Source organism: Phacochoerus africanus, chromosome 9 (assembly GCF_016906955.1).
Source record: "Phacochoerus africanus isolate WHEZ1 chromosome 9, ROS_Pafr_v1, whole genome shotgun sequence".
NCBI classification, from domain to species: Eukaryota; Metazoa; Chordata; class Mammalia; order Artiodactyla; family Suidae; genus Phacochoerus; species Phacochoerus africanus.
This window is the reverse complement of record NC_062552.1, coordinates 52,842,989-52,861,998: the sequence shown is the minus strand read 5'-3', so window position 1 is coordinate 52,861,998 and position 19,010 is coordinate 52,842,989. Positions and strand designations below refer to the sequence as shown.

The 19,010-nt window shown below is 41.8% G+C and overlaps 1 protein-coding gene across 2 annotated transcripts in view; it reads right to left on the bottom strand.

Annotated features, from left to right (window-relative positions):
* Positions 1-17,890, bottom strand: part of HDGFL3 (HDGF like 3) — an 87,612-nt gene extending 69,722 nt beyond the window's left edge. Inside the window, exon 1 of one of the 2 annotated variants that reach the window (XM_047797652.1) lies at positions 17,211-17,890. In XM_047797652.1, the coding sequence (XP_047653608.1) occupies positions 17,211-17,294 (84 nt within the window). In that variant the 5' untranslated portion in view covers positions 17,295-17,890. The remainder of the gene's footprint in view (positions 1-17,210) is intronic. The other variant, XM_047797653.1, reaches the window with a different exon arrangement.
* Between the last annotated feature and the right edge of the window lie 1,120 nt (positions 17,891-19,010).

The window sequence follows — 19,010 nt, the reverse complement described above, 5'->3', positions numbered from 1 at the left end:
TGTTTTTTTTTTTTTTTTTTTTTTTAGGGCCGCACCCACAGCACATGGAAGTTCCCAGGCTAGGGGTCAAAATGGAGCTACAGCTGCCAGCCTTTGCCACAGCCACAGCAACACAGGATCTGAGCTGTGTCCGCGAACTACACCACAACTCACAGCAATGCTGGAGCCCAACCTGATAAGCAAGGCCAGGGATCAAACCTGCAACCTCATGGTTCCTAGTCGGATTCGTTTCTGCTGCTCCACAATGGGAACTCCCAGAAATAACTAATATTTTAAATTGTCCACCATTCTGTGTAACATGATGAACTCTCAAGCCATCCTGGAGTGGGACATGCATCATCCACTCCTTCATCCAGCATACCCCATCTGTTAGTAACTTAGTAGCTATCTCAGTTATTAGATCAACTGCTGCAGTATTGCAGTGCTGGTGTTCAAGTAACCTTTACTTAATTATGGCCCCAGAGTGCAAGAGTAGTGATGCCAGAAATTTGGATATGTCAAAGAGAAGATGCAAAGTGCTTCTTTTAAGGGAATAAGTAAAAGTTCTTAACTTAATATCGTCTGTGAACCAATTTTCTTTTCTTTTCTTTTTGTCTTTTTGCCTTTTCTAGGGCTGCAACCGTGGCACATGGAGGTTCCCAGGCTAGGGGTCTAATCGGAGCTGTAGCTGCCGGCCCATGCCAGAGCCACAGCAACATGGGATCTGAGCCATATGTGCAACCTACACCACAGCTCATGGCAACGGCGGATCCTCAACCCACTGGGCAAGGCCAGGGATCGAACCCGCAACCTCATGGTTCCTAGTCAGACTCGTTAACCTCTGCGCCACGATGGGAACTCCAAGATGTACCAATTTTCTATCCATGAAACCGTGAAGAAGGAAAAAGACATTTGGGCTAGTTTTGCTGTTGTACTCCAAACTACCAGTTATGGCCACAGCGCATGATGTAAGTGCTTAGTCAGGATGAAAAGGCGTTAAATTGGTACAATATTATGAGGAGACCACATTCACATAACTTTTATTATTGTGTTGATATAACTGTTATTATTGTTGTTAATATTTTACTGTGCCTAATTTATAAATTAAACTCTATTATAGGTATGTAGGTACAGGAAAAAATAGTGTGTATATATATATACACACACACTATATATACCTACATAGGAAATAGTGTATATATACACACACACACACACACACACACACACTATTTTTTCCTATACCTACACACACACAGGTCTCTGAATTGTATTCCCAATTTCAGGCATTCATTAGTGGTATTGTACTGTGTCCCCCACAGATTAGGGGGGACTACTGAACTGAGACAAAGTAAGGTATATTCCAGGTATACAAGTACAATTCAGTATTTTAAATCTATGTAATATAATTAATACAAAGACCATAAGAGAAAACTTACAAGACTATTACAATTTGACGGAATTTAACTTCTGCTCCTGATCAGAATTCTTAAAAAAAGAAGAATAAAAAAATGCATCAACATGATGTGGAGCCCCACCTATTGTAAAATTTTATAATGTTCTGAAATGGGCACAAATGTAACAGCAGTACTATTACAATGATACACTATAAAATTAAGACTGGAGTTCCCTTGTGTGTCTGTGGGTTTAGGATCCAGTGAAGTTACTGCAGCGGCTTGGGCTGCTGCTGTGGCATGGGCTCCATCCCTGGTTTGGGAACTTCTACATGCTACAAGCAAGAAAAAAAGGAAAAAAATAAAAATAAAACCAAGATAAATTTACATATTAAGTAGAAATAGAACGACACCAAAATACAAATTAATAATTTAATGTCATACTGTTTTGCTGAAATTATATCCTGTTTACAACATGAATATGCCTCAGGTTCTTTTGTGTTTAACACTCTTACATTGCCCTAGGCTGTGTGATGAATCAAATTTCACACTACTTTTCTCTATAAGAACTACTACCAGATCTCCATTTGTATAATCTTGACATCATTAGGTGATCAACAAGATATTGGAGGTAAAGAAAGAGGAGAATCTAGGAATAATTTAAGGTCTTTGTTTTTTGGGTGACTGGCTGAATAGTAATCTTTGACAAAAAACAGGAATACCTGGGTGGGAAGGGGTGGACAGATTAGTTTTGATGATGAGTTTGTGTTTTCTGATGGACAGCTAGATGGAGCTATCTAGTAAATAAATGGATGTATGGATTTGAAGCGCACAATAGTGAGCATGGGCCTGAAAAAGAGGTTTAGAAAACAGTACTCTAAAGAATAGTGGCTCGGTGGGAGTTCCTTCTGTGGTTCAGCAGGTTAAGGACCAGAATAGTGGAGTTCCTGTCATGGCTCAGTGGTTAACGAACCTGACTAGCATCCCTGAGGATGTGGGTTTGATCCCTGGCCTTGCTCAATGGGTTAAGGATCCGGTGTTGCCATGAGCTGTGGTGTAGGTTGTAGACACGGCTCTGATCTGATGTTGCTATGGTGTAGGCTGGCTGCTACAGCTCCAATTCAACCCATAGCCTGGGAACTTCCATATGCTGCGGGTGCGGCCCTAAAAAGAAAAAATATATAAAATAAATAAAAAAAGAAAAGAAGAAAAAAAAAAGAACCCGAATAGCATCCATGAGGATGTGGGTTTGATCTCTGGCCTCGCTCAGTAGGTTAACAATCCGTCGTTGCCACAAGCCGCAGCATAGTTCATGGATGTAGCTCAGATCTGGCATTGCTGGGGCTGTGGTGCAGGCTGACAGCTGCAGCTCTGATTTGACTCAGCCTGGGGAACTTCCATATGCTGTAGGCATGGCCCAAAAAAAAAAAAAAAAATTTAAAAAGAATAGCGGCTTGAAGCCAAAAAAGAACCTGCGAATGTATGGTTAGAGAAGCAGAAGAATCTTTCAAGAAAAGAAATACATGAGGGAAGCCAAGGGAAGATAATTTTCTAAAGGCAGTATTAATTCCACAGAGGCAACAATTAGGATTGTAATGAGTTCTTTGAATTGGCAGGTCATGGTGACTTCTGGGAGAAGTGTGAGAAAGAGAAAGTAAGGTCAGTTATTTAAAGAAGCCTGGCTAACTACGGAAAGCAGAGAGAGCAGCACATGAAAGATAGGAGAGATTATTCATTCTGGTCTGAACAGAAAGAGTGCAGGGGAAGAAGCTGATGACTTAAAGTCTATGAGAACAAAACTTCGTTTAGGTCACTTCTCTACCCTTAGCATCTATTAGGGTATCTGGGACATAGCAAACATTCAAGACATCTGCTAAATGTTGAATGAAAGAAGGAAAAGGGTGGGGCCAAGCAAGAAGGGGAGGGTCTTAGTAAGGAGGATGGGGAACAACAGGTGGATGGAGAGGGAAACAGACATTTTTTGATCATCTGTTAAACTTCAGGCTCTTTATGTTAAAAATCCTGGAAATAACCCTAAAAGGAGGCATCATGGTCTCTATTTTACAGCCCACAAAAGCTAAGAGATTAGATATCCAGGGTCATTCACCTTCTGAGGGACAGAGCAATGAAGCAGACATGGCTTCATCTGCCCACAAAGCTCCTGCTCTCCACTGCAACTTGAAAATGAACATATGAAATATGAAAGTAAAATAAATAATTTGCTGAAAATGAGGGTAAAGAAACTGCATTGGAAGAGGATAGTAAAAGTATCTACTAACACCTGAAGAGGATGGACAAGCTGAGCCAGGACAAGTAAAAGGATGATGAGCAGTGTTGAGGACCCTAACTGAAATTAATCCTAGGGCAGCCCCAGTCTGTATGTTTTTGTGATTATGCCTAGCTGGTCTCTATCACCAGCTGGAACAGAGAAGGCAGATTCTAAGAATGACCCAGGAAGGAGTTCACAGGATAAATGCATCAAAGTGTGCATGAATGAGAGCAGTTCAAGTAACCATGTGGGTCTAATTAGGATAAGGAAGGAATGAAGCAAGGAAAAGCTGGGAAACCAAGAGAAAATGGAGAGGTCAAGGGCATATTACTATTATTACTATTATTATTATTACTGTCACGCCTTCAGCATACGGAGGTTCCCAGGCCAGGGATCGAATCTGAGCCACTGCTGTGGCAACACCAGAACCTTAACCCACTGCACCGGACCAGGGGTCGAACCTATGCCCAGCAGCAACCCAAGCTGTTGCAGAGACACCACCAGTTTGGTGCAATCACTGCACCAAAGAGGAAACTCTTCAAGGGCTTATTTTTAGAGTTTACAATAATACTGAATGAGAACCAATTTTAGTGGCACAAAGGAGGAGTCTTCAATCACCATCATCTCCACTTCCCTTCGACAAACTTCTCTTAACTGTCCATTCTTGCTGAGCTGCCCTACTTCTGTAATCTGCTTTTATGACAATATAAATACAAGGGACACATTTGTCCTGGGTTACCTGATACCTTGTAGTTAAATAAATCTATTCCACATACAAGGAGCTTATTAAAAATAAACAATGGAGACCACCAAATTTTATTACTTTATCAAAGGCTTTGTTCTTCCTTGCCACCCCACCTAGCACAGGACAGGGCCAGAAAATACCAGTAACAAAAGCTGAGTGTAGAGCCACCAGAGTTCTTGAATACCTGGCATAATACAAAGATTAATATAATACTATCCCTTTTGTTCCCAGATATTTCCACTTAGCAGAGTGGTGCTATTTTCCAACAGAAGTGTTATGTATTTTGGGTGAGTCAGTCAGTCAGATGTGAGGTATCAAACTGTGCTTACTATAACTTTTCAGGAACATATCTTTTTCAGAAATTGAACAGGGCCTTACTATCACCAATACTGGGTTCTCTCTTCTGAGACTGCTGTACCTAATAGTAGCAAGGACATTTCTTTTTGATTAGACAAAAGTGATTGAAAAAATATATAGAACCATTAGAAATGACTTTATAGCCACCTCAGGAGGCACCACAAATTCACCCCACCTATAAGTCTTTTGGGCTTTAAAAAAAGCCCATCAATCCCAGTCACTGACAGCCTGATAACTTACAGTCTAGTCTCATGAACCCAAGAAAACTCCAGAAGCTCGATATTATCATCCCAGGAACACTAGGTAGTCAAACAGTGTTTATAACTGGATAGTTAGCAAATGTATGAAGCTTAATTACCCTCAAGAAGCCATATTATGACACTATAATTAGGTTCAAGAAAGTTGTAGGTATATTTGCAGTTCAATATTGAAGGAAGATGAGAGTATTTGATCTGTATACCTTTGGAGATCAAGGAAAATACTGGCCTGGATGGTTAACTGACCTAACATAACTTTCATTTCTTATGTTCGTGTGACCTTCATGTAAGACTGTGCTATAGTAGAATAAAAAGCTCAAGACTACTAACTCACCTCAAAAATCCAACCAGTGTTCTATATAAACGTAATATAACTCACATAAATTAATTTCCCTTTGGCCTAACAGACCACAGCAGTGCTTTTCAAGCTACAGGTAGTGAAACTGATCTTGTGGGGCTACAACCTGATTTTATACAAAATGAAAGATAAAAAATTTCAGAATGCATCACATACAGTATGATTTGGTGAAATTTTTTTCTGATATGTGTTCGAAATTAATATTTATCTCTGTCAGTTACAGTCCAAAAAAGTCTGAAAGTCACTACACTGGACTGAATCAGAATCAATCAGCAACAACATCTCATTTCTAAGGTCTAAATACTTTTTCAAAATTATTGACTTAATCCTCAAGTAGCAGTCCAGTGAAGGAGATAAAAACAGTTACTCCTTGTTTGAAAATAGTTGGTCTCATTTTGAAAGTCAAACAGAAGTCTAGAGGGAATTAACTTTCAATCTATTTAACATACGCTAACTTTTAAAAAATGAACTGAGAATTTATAATACTGCTCTCTTTGAATATGCATTTCCTCCAAAAATTTAAGATGCCATTCAGTGACAAAAGGAGACATCTAAAGACATGAGTTTATTTTTTGATGTTTTCCTCTACATAAAAATGTTTCAATCTTCTATGAAACTCATTTGCTAACCACTACTGAACCTAACTGAATCTATCGCTTATAACAAGTCCATCTTAAACGTATTTTGATGGAAACTGAGAAGTTACTACCATGTTAGTAAGAATTTTCCAGCCTACATGGAGGCAACCTTATTACCACTGACTCTCCTACACTTTGAACAGGTACCTCTACTTTTCTGAAGCCTAAGGGACTCTATAATCAAGTTTAGAAAATCCACTTAGAGCTTGGGTCTCAGTGATCAAGTGAGAAGAGTAGCTGATTCAGAGACCCTTTTATTTTTTGTCTCTTTAGGGCCACACCCATGGCATACAGAAATTCTCAGGCTAGAGGTGAAATTGGAGATGCAGCCGCCGGCCTACATAACAGCTGCATCAGATCTGAGACAAATCTGTGACCTATGCCACAGCTTGCGGCAATGCTAGATCCTTAACCCACTGAGTGAGGCCAGGGATTGAACCTGCATCCTCATGGATACTAGTCGGGTTCTTAACCAGTGAGCCACAAGGAAAACTTCCACAGACCCGTTTAGTTTGCCCCCAACTCCTGGAGCAACATGGAATCTCTAGAATGGCCCATCACACTCAGGAATCTGAATGAGGGGTAACAAAAGGAAATCCCCACAACCCTCAAAGCCTAGAGCTAAAGCGCTATTATAAAGACACAAGGAAATTGCTGAAAAACACACTTGTCAAACCACAAAAGCAATACTGAGACTAGGTTCCTAGTCTGGTGTTTCTAGGAGGTAATAGGTACTTAATTAGCAAACACTTCATGTATATTTTCACATCTGATTATTAGGAAAAAGGGCAAAAGAATAAGAATGATCACTCGACCTGTTTTACAGAGAGGTTATAATAAGATGCTCCCCAAAACCAAACCAAAAAGGATGCCCAAACCTAACAAACTAAGATAGTGGTGGAATGAGATTCTTGTCTTTTAAATCCTAGTCTCGTTGTCTTTCCCAACATGGCAGGAAATCTTGCTCATAAATCTGGAGGATGCCATTCTAAAGGTTTGAGCTTACTAGTCATTAGATCATCTCATCATTTTACCTCTATGTGGCTCTCTGTGACTATATAGATGGTACTTGCCTAACTACAGCAAATTCTTATCAAGGAAGATGATATAATAGAAAATTTCACTAACTATTTCTATTTTAATCAGCTAAAAGGAGATTATGTATGCAAAAGACAGTGAAATACTATACACAGAAAAATGCTGTTATGGGGATTGGGAATTCAGTAAACTGGCAAAAAGCTACACAGGCTTGTGATGGCTTTTATGATTGAGCTTCTAGGCTCTACTGAACCAGTAACTCACATAGCTAACCTACCTGATGTTCAAAGTATATGTGTTCTCTCACACATAAAGGTTTTTAGAACCTACACTAAGTCAACACTATGCCATTCATTCAGAATTGATTTTAATGGGTCTCTCTTTTTTTTTTTTTTATTTTCCCACTGTACAGCAAGGGGGTCAGGTTATCCCTACATGTATACATTACAATTACATTTTCCCCCCCAGCCTTTCTTCTGTTGCAACATGAGTATCTAGACAAAGTTCTCAATGCTATTCAGCAGGATCTCCTTGTAAATCTATTCTAAGTTGTGTCTGATAAGCCCAAGCTCCCGATCCCTCCCACTCCCTCCCCCTCCCATCAGGCAGCCACAAGTCTCTTCTCCAAGTCCATGATTTTCTTTTCTGAGGAGATGTTCATTTGTGCTGGATATTAGATTCCAGTTATAAGTGATATCATATGGTATTTGTCTTTGTCTTTCTGGCTCATTTCACTTAGTATGAGATTCTCTAGCTCCATCCATGTTGCTGCAAATGGCATTATGTCATTCTTTTTTATGGCTGAGTAGTATTCCATTGTGTATATATACCACATCTTCCGATGGGTCTCTTCTTTCTCTAAATGGGCAACTAATATCTTATTTATTTTTATGAGAGCTTTCAAAGAGATACAGACTAAAAGATAATATAATAAATGCTATAATGGGGAGTTCCCGTTGTGGCACAGTGGTTGACGAATCTGACTGGGAACCATGAGGTTGCGGGTTCAGTCCCTGCCCTTGCTCAGTGGGTTAACGATCCGGCGTTGCCGTGAGCTGTGGTGTAGGTTGCAGACGCGGCTCGGATCCGGCGTTGCTGTGGCTCTGGTGTAGGCCAGTGGCTACAGCTCCGATTGGACCCCTAGCCTGGGAACCTCCATATGCCGTGGGAGCGGCCCAAGAAATAGCAACAACAACAACAACAAAATGCTATAATGGTAAATGTTCTCTGACTTGAGACTGCCAGTTTTACAGCAACTTGTGAGCCCTACATACACACACATGTACATGGCCTTTTTTTTAAGCCTACTTTATCTACACTAGAACTTTTTTTTTTAATAGTTTATTTACAATGTTCTATCAATTTCTGCTGTACAGCAAAGTGTGGGTTTTTTGGTTTTTTTTTTTTTCATCTTTTTTTTATGGCCACATCCTCAGCATATGGAAGTTCCTGGGCTAGGGGCTGAATTGTAGCTACAGCTGCCAGCCTACACCACAGCCACAACAACGTGGGTTCCAAGCCATGTCTATGACCTACACCACAGCTCACAGCAACACTGGATCCTTAACCCACTGAGCGAGGCCAGGGATTGAACCTGTATCCTCATGGATACTAGTTGGGTCTGTTAATGCTAAGCCATGACAGGTACTCCCTACATGATATAATACATTGCCAAATGCTTCTTCAGTCTTTTACCTAGTATGATATCACACTTCTTATGTTCTTGTGGCATTCTTTTATTTTTTCATTTATTTTTGGCTGCCCCACAGGCATATGGAGTTCCTGGGCTAGGGGTCAGATCCATGCGGCAGTTTATGACCTATGTGTGCTGCAGCTGTGGCAACGCCAGATCCTTTAACCCACCGTGCAGGGCTGGGGATTGAACCTAAGTCCTGGCACTGCAGTGCCACCGCAGATCCTGTTGTGCTACAGAAGGAATTCCTCTTGTGGCATTCTTGATAGCCTGCGATTAAGACACTTAATAAGTGTATGTCTTTAGGAGAAATTCTTAAGCTAAATCTTGGTTCTCTTATGGGGATATCTACCTCATAGTAGTGTTATGACATATACTCATCCTAACTTGTAATCAGGACACATATATGACATATTGTTGATATATGTCATGTATGATAAATATATGCTGCCCAACTTGTAACCAAAGAAATTAATTCAATTAAACATTTGTGTTTATTAAACTGACAAAGATTTTTTTCAAGTCTGAATCATCTACTTTTAATGAATACGTGAGAAAACAAGTATCTCTTATTCTTATAGTGGATAAGACAGTAAAAACTTTTCTGGAGAGTAATGTAACAATATAAATACAAAGCCTTAACAGAGGCACATGCCCCTTAACTCAGAAATATAATTTCCAGAAACTTGTCCTAAGCAAACAACTAATGACTTAGCCAAAGAATGTTTCTCAGAGTATTCTTTTATAGAGTAAAGCTGGAAATAAACTGTCCTGTTGATAGGAATTAGTTATAATTTATAAAAATAGCTCCATGTCATAAATTATGAGATGGCTGTTATAAATAATGTTATGGAGACATATTCATTGCCTTGAAAGTGTTCTAAAGTTACAGTGTCTAGTAGGAAAAAAGGTTGCAAAACTGTATATATTACAAAAATTATGTACCTACACATATAGGTGCATATTTACGATGCTTGTAAGCATTCTAGGGATATTACCCTTTCTACAATGAACACTACTACTTGTGTAATAATTTTTTTACACAGGTGAAATTAATATTCAACATGAAGGTCAGTCCACTGTCTTTTACATAATTAAAGATAGTTTAAATAGCTTATAGTATGAGCAAACCGTTTTGGTGCAAGGAACACTATTAACCTTTTTTCTGTAGTCAACACTTCTGCGGTGAAGAGGAATTTTCTAAAAAAAACTTTATTAGTTACTTTTTAAAATAAAATACATTAATAAAGATGAAGTATTAAAAAATAAATTAGGACATTCCTGCTGTGGGTCAGCAGAAACGAATCCAGCTAGTATTCATGAGTATGTGGGTTCGATCCCTGGCCTCACTCAGCGGGTTTAAAGATCCGACACTGCCCTGAGCTGTGGTATAGGTTGTAGACTCCGCACAAATCTGCTGTTGCTGTGGCTGTGGTGTAGGCTGGCAGCTACAGCTCAGATCCGACCCCTACCCTGGGAACTTCCATATGCCCTGGGTGCGGCCCTAAAAAGCAAAAAATAAAATAAAAATAATAAAATAAAATAAAGTTAAAAAGCATATAAATACAAGGAGTTCCCGTCGTGGCGCAGTGGTTAACGAATCCGACTAGGAACCATGAGGTTGCGGGTTCGGTCCCTGCCCTTGCTCAGTGGGTTAAGGATCCGGCGTTGCCGTGAGCTGTGGTGTAGGTTGCAGACGCGGCTCGGATCCTGCGTTGCTGTGGCTCTGGCGTAGGCCGGTGGCTGCAGCTCCGATTCAGCCCCTAGCCTGGGAACCTCCATATGCCGTGGGAGCGGCCCAAGAAATAGCAACAACAACAACAAAAAGACAAAAAAAAAAAGCATATAAATACAAACTTCATTTTTAAATTAGATTCACAAAAAGTTACACTATCAAATTGGTAAAAGCTTCTAAGCTCTTACTCTCAATTTCTTTTCTTTTTCTTTGTTTTTGTCTTTTTTGGGCTGCATTTTTGTCTTTTTAGGGCTGGCATATGGAGATTCCCAGATTAGGGGTCAAATCAGAGCTGCAGCTGTTGGACTACACCACAGCCACATCAACGCCATATCCGAACCACATCTGCGACATACACCACAGCTCATGGCAACACTGGATCCTTAACCCACTGAGTGAGGCCAGGGATTGAACCTGTGTCCTCATGGATACTAGTCAGATTCATTTCCACTGAGCCACGAGGGCAACTCCTTACTCTCAATTTCTGCACTATCTTGTCACTGACAGGTAACAGTCCACACCTCATGCTTTCAGTAGTACTGCTGGAAATGATTAATAGGTCTTTTTGCAGTGGACAACTGTATTTTTATCAAACATCTGAAAACTCTTCTGCAATAGAAGATAACTCTCTCCAATAAATAGGAATATTTGGGCTCTTCCTCTCTTATGTTTACTATACCTATCAGTCTATAATGTCTAATAGACATTTTCAATAAAGTCATATATCATTTAAACTATCAGTCATTTTCTTAAAGAATCAAACACAATCTCATACAGTGGAAACCTGACTTCGAGAATTAATACCTTTTGAATCATAAGGCAACAAGTAGTTATTAGGTCACTCCAAAGGGAACATGCCACCATTAATACAAATTCATGAGCTGAAATGGAAGCAATGGAGAAAACACATGCTGATATTAAGAGTTTAGGTTGCCTATTTACTCCTAAGGTTAAGCAGAAGAAAATGAGACAATTTGTTGATTCCCTGGCAATGAGAATACAGTCTCTGGGGATAAAGATGAGTGAGCCTGTGCCACTCAGCTTGGGAATGAACCAATGATGGACTTCGGCAGACTCATGCCAAAGTGATGAAGATTATAAATATCTAACTTTAATGTTGAGATTAAAAAGAATTTAAGTCTCAAGTAATTCTCTGAAAATAAGGAGGCTGGTCTCCAGAAATAAAGGCTCATAGTCTAGCAGTTTATTGTCAAATGCAAAGAAAAAAAAAGAAAAAGAAAAAGAAAAAAAGAAAGAAAGAAAAGAAAAAAGAAAAAGAAAGTGCTATATATTAGAAACTGAGGATTCCCAACTAGTATTTACATTAATGGGGGTATAGAAACACTTTAATTATTCAATTATCATGTTTTTAAACTGCTGCAAATTTAATCTATTGGTAGAAAAAGAAAAAACCACACGGAGCATAGTGACTTCGATATAGTAGGTGATCATTAAAAGTCTAATAAGAATTCAGCTCTTTGAACGGTCATAGAAGGGTGAGTCAAATGCTTTGTTCTTTTTTCTTTTTCTTCAAAATTTTTTATTATAGTTGATTTACAATGTTCTGTCAATTTCTGTTTTCTTTTTCTTTTTCAGCTGTACCCATGGCATATAGAAATTCCCAGGTCAGGGACTGAGTCTGAGCTGCAGCTGCAAGCTATGCCACAACTGCAATAATGCCGGATCATTTAACCCACTGCACCAGGTCAGGGATTGAACCCACGCCTTCATAGTGTCCCAACCTGCTGCAGTTGGATTCTTAATCCACTGTGCCACAGCAGGACCTCCTAGAAATGTTCTGTATCTTGATCTGAGTTCGTACATATGTAAAAATGTATCAAGCTACACAGTTAGGATTTATGCATTATACTGTATGCAATGCCTCAATTTTAAAAAACACATACTTTGCATGAGGTGGGGAAAAAGAAGAATCTAATACTCCAAGCTTCTTCATGGGTTGAATTTTATCATACTTAGCTTTCATTGGGAGTTTCCATATGCTGTGGGTGTGGCCATAAAAAACAAACAAAAAAACAATGATCAGTTCTGCCAGTTTTTGATCATCATGGGATCATACCAATGTACTTGCTAGCTTTTTCACTCAAACTTTTATTTTTGAGATTCATTCATATTTCTGTGGGCATCAGTAGTCTTTCCTTTTCACTGCTGAATAGCACTCCACTGTACAAATATACTACAAATTTGCTTATCTGTTCTTATATATGGACATTCAGGTTGTTTTCAGTCTTCCGCTATTATGGATAAAACTGCTATGTATCAGTATTACTGTAACAGTCTTTTGGTGGACATAGACTCTCATTTCTCTTGGGTATATGCTTAGAACAGATTGCTAAGTCACAGGTAGGAATGTGTTTAATGTGTTCATAGTAGACCAGGCCTGTTTTCTAAAGTGATTGTATTAATTTACTCTTCCATTAACAATGTTTGAGAGTTCTCATATTAAATTTTAAAAAGCTCTTTAGTTGAAACACAAGAGTTTTGACACTTTTGGGGGTTTGCTTGGATCACTCTTTGTTTTTCCATCATTTACAATAGGGGTAATGTAAGCAATGCTCACACCTCAGGGGATACCAAGATGATTTTAGAGGGTGTGAGAAGAAAATAATACAACTTCTATTCAGTTTCTTATTCTTTCACCTAACAAGCAAATTTTACTAATATTTAATATATAAATCAACTCTAGTGTGCTTATTTAGATGGTTATATTGATTCACTTTAGGCATACTGTGATTTACTGTCATTTGTGTGTGCCTGGTTGAGTAGAATTAAGGAACATCTAACTGAACTCTCACCAAATGAACAAGTGGCTGAAGGAGTCCTACAAAGACGACACTAATAATATAAGCACAAGCAAAGAAGGAAATGGTCAAGCTGACAGTTCTATAAAAATCTCTTTAGAAGATAAAAACCGTGACAATCAGATCTCACAAGTAGCAGACAAAAAAATTTCAAAAATTAGTATCTGTAAAATAGATTTAATCTAGTATTATTAATGATATCTTGCCAGTAAGAACTTTAAAACATAGAATGCTACTTATACCATATGTCATCCATTTTTGTTTCCTACTGCATTTATTTTATAATATATATAATAGTATAAAGTACACATATATGTAATTTTAAAGTAAATTTACACATATTAGAGATGCATGCTCAAGTTTTTTTTTTTTGCCAATAGAGTACATAATCAAGAGGCTTCAGAGACTCTTGTTTAAGCATAAGTATTTTTCAGTATTAAGCTAGTTAATCCTCTGGCATAAATGAACTTCTAATTTTTTTCTTGGCCACACTCATGGAGTACAGAAGTTCCCAGGCCACAGATCAAACCCAAGCCACAGCAGTGACAATGCTGAGTACCCAACCACCAGGCCACCAGGGAACTCCCAAACTTGTAACTTTCAAAGTCATAAGTAACAAGTACACATACTTCATTAGAAATAGCCAGCTGCAGCAGAAATTGACAGAACATTGTAAATCAACTATAATTAAAACATTTTAAAAGAAATAGCCAGCTGCTGTTTAATGTTAAAATAATACACCTGAACAGGGAGGAGGACAAGAATCAACTGGGAAGAGGCTTGAGGGAACTTTCCAAGGTATTGGTACTGTTCTATATCTTATTAGGGGCTTGCATTATACCAGTGTACACATTGATCAAACTTGCTGAACAGTATATCATAAGGTGAGTTTCAGTCTAGGTAAATTTTACCTCCAAAAGAAAATAAAAAGGATCTATAAAAATATTGATCTTCAGTTAATGCTATGCATGCTGAAGTGTCTAGGAGTAAATTATAATGATGGCTGCAACTTACTTTGAAATGCGTTAAAGTAAAATGGACTGGTGTATGGATAGAGGGATGGGTATATGAACAAATAGGTAACAGAGCAAGTACAGTAAAATATTAAGTGTAGAATCTAGGTGGTAGATATATGGGTGTTCTCTGTACAATTCTTTTAACTTTTCCACGTTTGAAATTTTTCATGATAAAATGTTGGATATAACAAATCTACTCAAGAGTTGAAAATTTTAAATAGTGAACTGATATGGGAGCAAAGTTAGAAATTCAAAAAGAAAAAAAGGAACATTCAAATACTGCACCTTAGTGCTTTTACATACACTAAATCTGTAGGGTGAGAACTATCCCTATTTTACAGACTAGTAAACTGAAACTTAGAGAGATGATAGAATATGTTCCAAGTCAGAGATGAAAGCCCAACCAAAAGCTGAAACCAACCTGACCAAATTACGAGATGCCTGAATCCTCTTGGCTCCCATTCCTCACAAGGGAATTCCTAGGACCAAACAAATGTCTTTTCTACAGTGAAGAAGTCACCTCTCCATTCCACGTGGACCAGCTTTGACTGCTAGAAAGCTCCTCTTCAGAGCCTCAAGATACTTGTCTCCCCCAAGTTTTTCCTCCCATGCTTGATTCCTTGTGGCTGTATAGAATCCCAAGAGAATTGGCCTTCATATCAAGCGGTCATATTTGAAATGTGAATAAGTAGGATTTTTTTTCCAGTAAGTATTTTGATAATATTATTATCTACAAAGCTACAGCTAGGTGTACAATGGGGATAATGTCTCATAGAATTCGGATGAAATTAAAATGAGAACATTGAAGCATTACAACTGTGACAAACAAAGACAGGGACTCATTTTTTTTTTTTTCTTTTCTACCCCCTACCTTTCCTTGGAAATTCCAACATGCCACTCACTATAAAATAATATATTTTTTTAAAAATTAGAGAGATTTCGCTTCTTTCCTTGAGGAACTCAATGTTAAATGTGAACAGGCACAGAATTTTTTTTCCTGTATTTACTGTCTCTTATCTAACAACCTAACTGATTTTATTTCCTCATCTTATTTTCCATTTTGCCTTGGGTGGAATTATAACTTCTGGGAATTTTATGTACAATTAAGTATACAACTAGGACCATTTCTGCAGCACTTTTTTGTTTTAAAAGTACTACAGGTGGCCAACCTATGCAAGCAACATGTTAATGACATTTTAGGGTCTATTTTCTTTTTGAATCTCAGGAGATATTTTTCAAAGGTAAGATTAAAGAAAGCCATTATGTTACAAGAAATGACCAAATAGTGATGATAACCTTTAATTCACTTTTGACTATGTATAAAATATGTGCCCTAGAGCTGTTCATTTCTTGACAAATATATTCAAGGGATTGCCTAAAGGACTCCTAAAGTCACAAATCTTGCCCCAAAGCAATATGGCGCTACATTATGAAAAATAACTCAATATTCTACCATGAAAACTTTGCCTTATTTAAGGATGGCCTACAGCTCAGATATGGAGAAAAGTTATTTGCACAGCCTCCTGGAATCTGAAGAAGACTTATTCCCTCTTGAAATCTGAGGTTGTCAGTGTTGGAAGGAATCCTAGGGATGATTGCTGTATATCTGTAGAAATGCATATTCAGACAGCTGAGATGATTAGCCCATAACTCAACCCAGACCAAAGGCCAAGTCCCCCAATTCCTGACCCGGTGTCTTCTATTTTACAATCATGACAAACTAAAAACAAAAAAGTGATGATGCTCATCTGTTACTTCAACTTCACCAAATTTCAGTCTGGCCACTCATGATGTCATTTCCTTTTGAGAATGGATGTATGGGGGGGGGGCTCTTGGTATCCTTACTTGCACATAATACAATATTTTGGAGCTATATATATATATATATATGCCATTATTTCCCATGTCTACTTCTATTCCTCAAGGATACCAATGGCTTCAATACCATGTCTTCAAAATGCCTTGACCCTCCTTTTCATTCTATTTCTTATTTCAAACAATTCACTGCCAACTATTATAAAACTAAAAGTAAAAGGGATTTATTTTAAAACACAAAGCACATGGGCTAGCAAAGGGCCTAATAAAAAATTTTAATGTTATGTATTACACGCAGATGCTTTCTAGAGAAAGAGCCCAGCGACAACCCTGCAACATAGGGAGAGAGAGCTATTATGGACTGTATGTGAGGCCAAGGAAAAGGTCTAGAATACGACCTAAAACAAATATGGAGGTGAAAAGGCACGAGGAGCTCACTGGACCCACCAGCCAGGGCCAGGCGGCAAGCTCCCAGCTATCTGGTGTTCGCTTAAACGAACCATGGGCACCAGGGATGTACGTACCCCAGGACAACGATAGGGCAGGCGGGGCACCAGGAATCGCGCTCAGGGAGAACTCAACAAGTCTGGATGGCGAAGGATGCACCGGGAGATGGATGAATGACGGCCAAGAAGGCTCCTGCTGGCTCTGAATGACCACTACCCCTTTCCAGGATTTACCGCTGCGGACAGCCGCCGGCTCGCGGACAGCCATTTGCACCACGCTCCGGTACGTGCCCCGACGTTCGCCGAGACCCGCGGCGGCTACCAACGACCCTGCCCTGGGCGAAGCCTCCACCCCAGGCCCGCTGCCCGGCGGCGGGGGCTCCCGGTCCCCACCCGCTTTCCGGGAGGAAGGCAAGGGCGGGCCTGCCGGGGCGGGAGCCGCCTTCGAAAGTGGGCGGAAGGATGGCCGCCCTCGCGGGGTGCGGGCGCGGCCCGCTGCTCTCTGCGCAGCGCCGCCTGCGCCCTCAGCCCCGGCCGCGGTCGGCCGCTCGCGGCGGGCTCCCGGCTGAGGCGATGGGGAAAGGGGGCGGGCGCGCCATCATGAAGGGGAAAATGGTGGGCGGGCGGGCCCGCGCGCGGCCGCGTACTCACCCGGGCCGGCCAGTGCGGGTAGCCCTTCATTTTGGCGAAGACCAGGTCGCCCGCCTTGTACTCGCGCGGCCGCGGACGCGCCATCCCGGCCGCTCCCCTTCCTGGTCGTCCTTGGGCGCCGCGAAGATGCCGGGAGGCCGCCCCCCCGCGGGCCGACGGACTGCGCCGCTCTCCCCGCGGGCCTCGAGCCGGGCGGGCGGGCGGACGAGCGGCCGCTCCGACGAGGGGAAACGGCGAGACGGCGGCTGAAGCGAGGGGTGGGCGGGGGGCGCAGCAGGCCCGGCAAATCACCGCCCGGCAGCGGGGGAGGGGAGCCCCCGGCCGCTCGGCTCCGGCCCGCGCTGAGGTCCCCGCCGCCGCCGCCGCCGCCGCCGCCGCGCGCTGCTCACAGGCGCCGCGTAGCCTGCCTCATCCCGCCACCGCCGCCGGCCTGCCTCCTGGGCTCCCGGGCGCGGCGCGAGCGCCGGGCCTCGCGCTTCCTCCGAATTCCTCCTCGGGCAGCGACCGCAAACACGATCTTATTATTGTTCTCGCGCGCGCTCAGCACCCCCCCCCCCACACCCCGCTTCCCGCTCCCCACCCCTCCCCTCCAGCGCCGGCCGGTTAATTCCTAGGTACACGGCCAGCTTTCGCGCAGAAACCAAGCGCGCCAGCCGGGCTGCTCGGCGGGCGGGCGGGCGGTGGGTGCGTCCTCCCCCAGCACCGAAGCCCGCGCAGGGCGGGCGGGAGCCCCTACTTCGGAGGCCCCCCCGCTCTCTTTTGTTCTTGGCCCGTAGCTGCCAGCCACAGCCCAGCCAATCATCACCTGGCCGCCCCCCTCCCCATCGGTCCGTGCCACACGGGGGCGCTGCCACCGGCGCCCCCCAAGTCCCGCTGCCACCTGCCGACGACTGGGCTCCCGCCCGGTTCCCCACCGCGGGCCACTTCTGCGGGTGCTCAAGGGTGAGTGGGGCCACAAAGGCGCTCCAGGCCGGGTCCGCTCCCTCAGGGACCCGCTGCCCAAAGCATCAGGCTGCTGGAAAGAGCACAGCTCTGGAGTCAGCGATCTTGCTGGGGTCTCGCCCTAGGCCTGCCCTTGACAATGCAGTGTGGAAGCCTCCCCCCGCGCCCTCCCCCCAGCAAGCTATTTAACGAGAGTCCCCTGAGGTTTTCTAATTTGACGAGCGGCACTGTTGGGGTTCGAACACAGATGTTCATGACTCCATAGCCATAAGCGGTTATGCTTTAACACACGTAGGTCTTACAGGCCTGTAGTTTTGTGAAAAGGGACTTATTCTGGCAGGTCATTTGTTTCCACTCCTGGCAAGTTTGTGTGTGTTTGTGTGTGTGAATCTGCCCAATGAATGAAGGCTAGCTCTTTCATCACCCCGAAGTTCACCTTTCAGAGGTCAGCTGATGATAGCTCCTCAGAGTAAAGGACTCTGTGGCCCTCACCTAGTCTCCTTGTTGTGTATGTTCCCTCTTCTAAGCTTTCCTGTTGTCTCTCCCTTTATAGGAGCTGTGCTTTCTCCCAGCATTTGCCTCCTTCACTTGCTCTGAAGAATTGTGTGTATATTTTAACTCTTGCTCTTGTTCCTTTATGTTCGGCTTTCGATAATGGGGCTGTAAATTCTCTAGACTTCCTGTGGTCTGTTTACTTTAATAGTGCTTGACATTATCTGCTAATGCATTTCCTTACTACCTTCATCTAGTGATTTTCAGTTTTAGGTAGTTACCCTTCTTCACCAGTCCTGCAGGTTCACCTTTTCCTCTCTTCTCACTGTAGAAGACTAGTCTAGGTCCTTTTGCCTCTGTTGTAAT